General features: G+C 37.0%; 1 protein-coding gene across 1 annotated transcript; it reads right to left on the minus strand.

The window, feature by feature from the left end:
* Positions 1 to 228: 228 nt before the first annotated feature.
* On the minus strand, positions 229 to 1,353 carry LOC147513841 (Ribosomal protein L17 family protein). The gene is made up of 2 exons (XM_086597151.1): positions 972 to 1,353; positions 229 to 867 (listed from the first exon to the last, which is right to left on the minus strand). Exons 1-2 carry the CDS (start codon positions 1,231 to 1,233, stop codon positions 458 to 460), a joined length of 672 nt encoding a protein of 223 aa, XP_086453277.1. The 5' UTR covers positions 1,234 to 1,353; the 3' UTR covers positions 229 to 457.

Raw genomic sequence — 1,353 nt, forward strand, 5'->3', positions numbered from 1 at the left:
TTCAACCCCATCCCCGCGTGCCTTAGGGTTCTCATTCTACCCCACATACCTTCAGCACTTCAAATGCTTTCACTGTTTTCTTCAACAACTATATTTCCAGTCATATTAATATATAACAACCTATACTCGAACGATTAAAAAGTATATAAGAATGTGTGCCTAGAAAATAAAAACTGGGCTAGAATAGTCCTGAAAAATCCAGGCATAACTGCCAGGTAACTCAATCACTAACTAAACTCAGCAACAATTAATGAAACAGATGAGTACAAAGATGAAGAAGATACAGTGTGCACTAGTGTTTAAACAGAAAAAATTTCACAACAAATAATCCCTAACCTGCAACGGGAACAGTTCTAAATAAACCAGGGCACATTTTCAATCTAAAAACAGAAACGATAACAGACCATAAGACACCAACTAGACAATATAATGAAGCATTAGAAACACAATCTAGTACCTAAACAAGCTCAATGTAGGCCATAGGTGCATTATCTCCACGCCGCGGTAAAGTTCTGATAATTCTAGTATACCCTCCATTTCTTTCCCCGTAACGTTCCGGAACCTCCGCAAACAAAGCATGAACAATCTGTTTCTCATAAATATAACCCAAAGCCTGTCGACGCTTATGAAGTGAACCATCTTTAGCTAATGTAATCATCTTATCAACAAACTTCCTCATTGCACTAGCTCTAGCTCTAGTAGTTTTAATCCTACCATGCTTCAAAAGCTGCGTAATAAGACCGCGCAATAACGCCTTACGTTGATCAGGTGGACGGTTGAGTTTGGGTACTTTTCTTCCATGTCTCATTGCATAAATTCTACCACCATTGTCAATAATCACAAAACTATTCTCAAAACTAGTATACTCTGCAACAAAAAATATATATATATATATAAATGAACTTAACATAAAAATTAAAAATATATATATAGAGGTTTGAATTGAAGATAAAGTGTTGGGAGGAAATTACCAAAAGAACCCATGGAGAGAAGAGGGTTGTGTAGAGAAAGACCATTGAAGGAGGGGATAAGGGGAGAGGGTATTTTAGTCTGGCTGGAAATTTTGAGTTTTTGGGAAGAGAAGGAAGAAATGGTAGTTAGTGATGCAACAGGGAAATGAAGGTAAGGAGAAAAAGAAGAAGTGGGTGGTGGTGGAGTTGAAGAGAGATTGGGGAGTGAAGAAATTAGTGATGTCATACTCCATGTTGTTGAATTACAGGCTGCTAACGCCATTGCTAAATTTCTCTTCTGATGATTCTTGGATTGGGTTTTGGATAGCGTTGTTTCGTTGGTGACACTTTTAAAGGATTTCTTTTCGACACATTGTAACAATAAATTTTTGATATTTCGGTT

The sequence above is a fragment of the Coptis chinensis genome, chromosome 3, assembly GCF_015680905.1.
Source record: "Coptis chinensis isolate HL-2020 chromosome 3, ASM1568090v1, whole genome shotgun sequence".
Taxonomy (NCBI): domain Eukaryota; kingdom Viridiplantae; phylum Streptophyta; class Magnoliopsida; order Ranunculales; family Ranunculaceae; genus Coptis; species Coptis chinensis.

What these genes read in the sequence shown, in the direction of transcription:
- LOC147513841 (XM_086597151.1), bottom strand. Translation starts at nt 1,233, where the DNA reads ATGGCGTTAGCAGCCTGTAATTCAACAACATGGAGTATGACATCACTA. An exon ending in TCTCTCCATGGGTTCTTTTG is followed by an intron (nt 868 to 971) that starts GTAATTTCCTCC and finishes TTTTTGTTGCAG; the next exon opens with AGTATACTAGTTTTGAGAAT.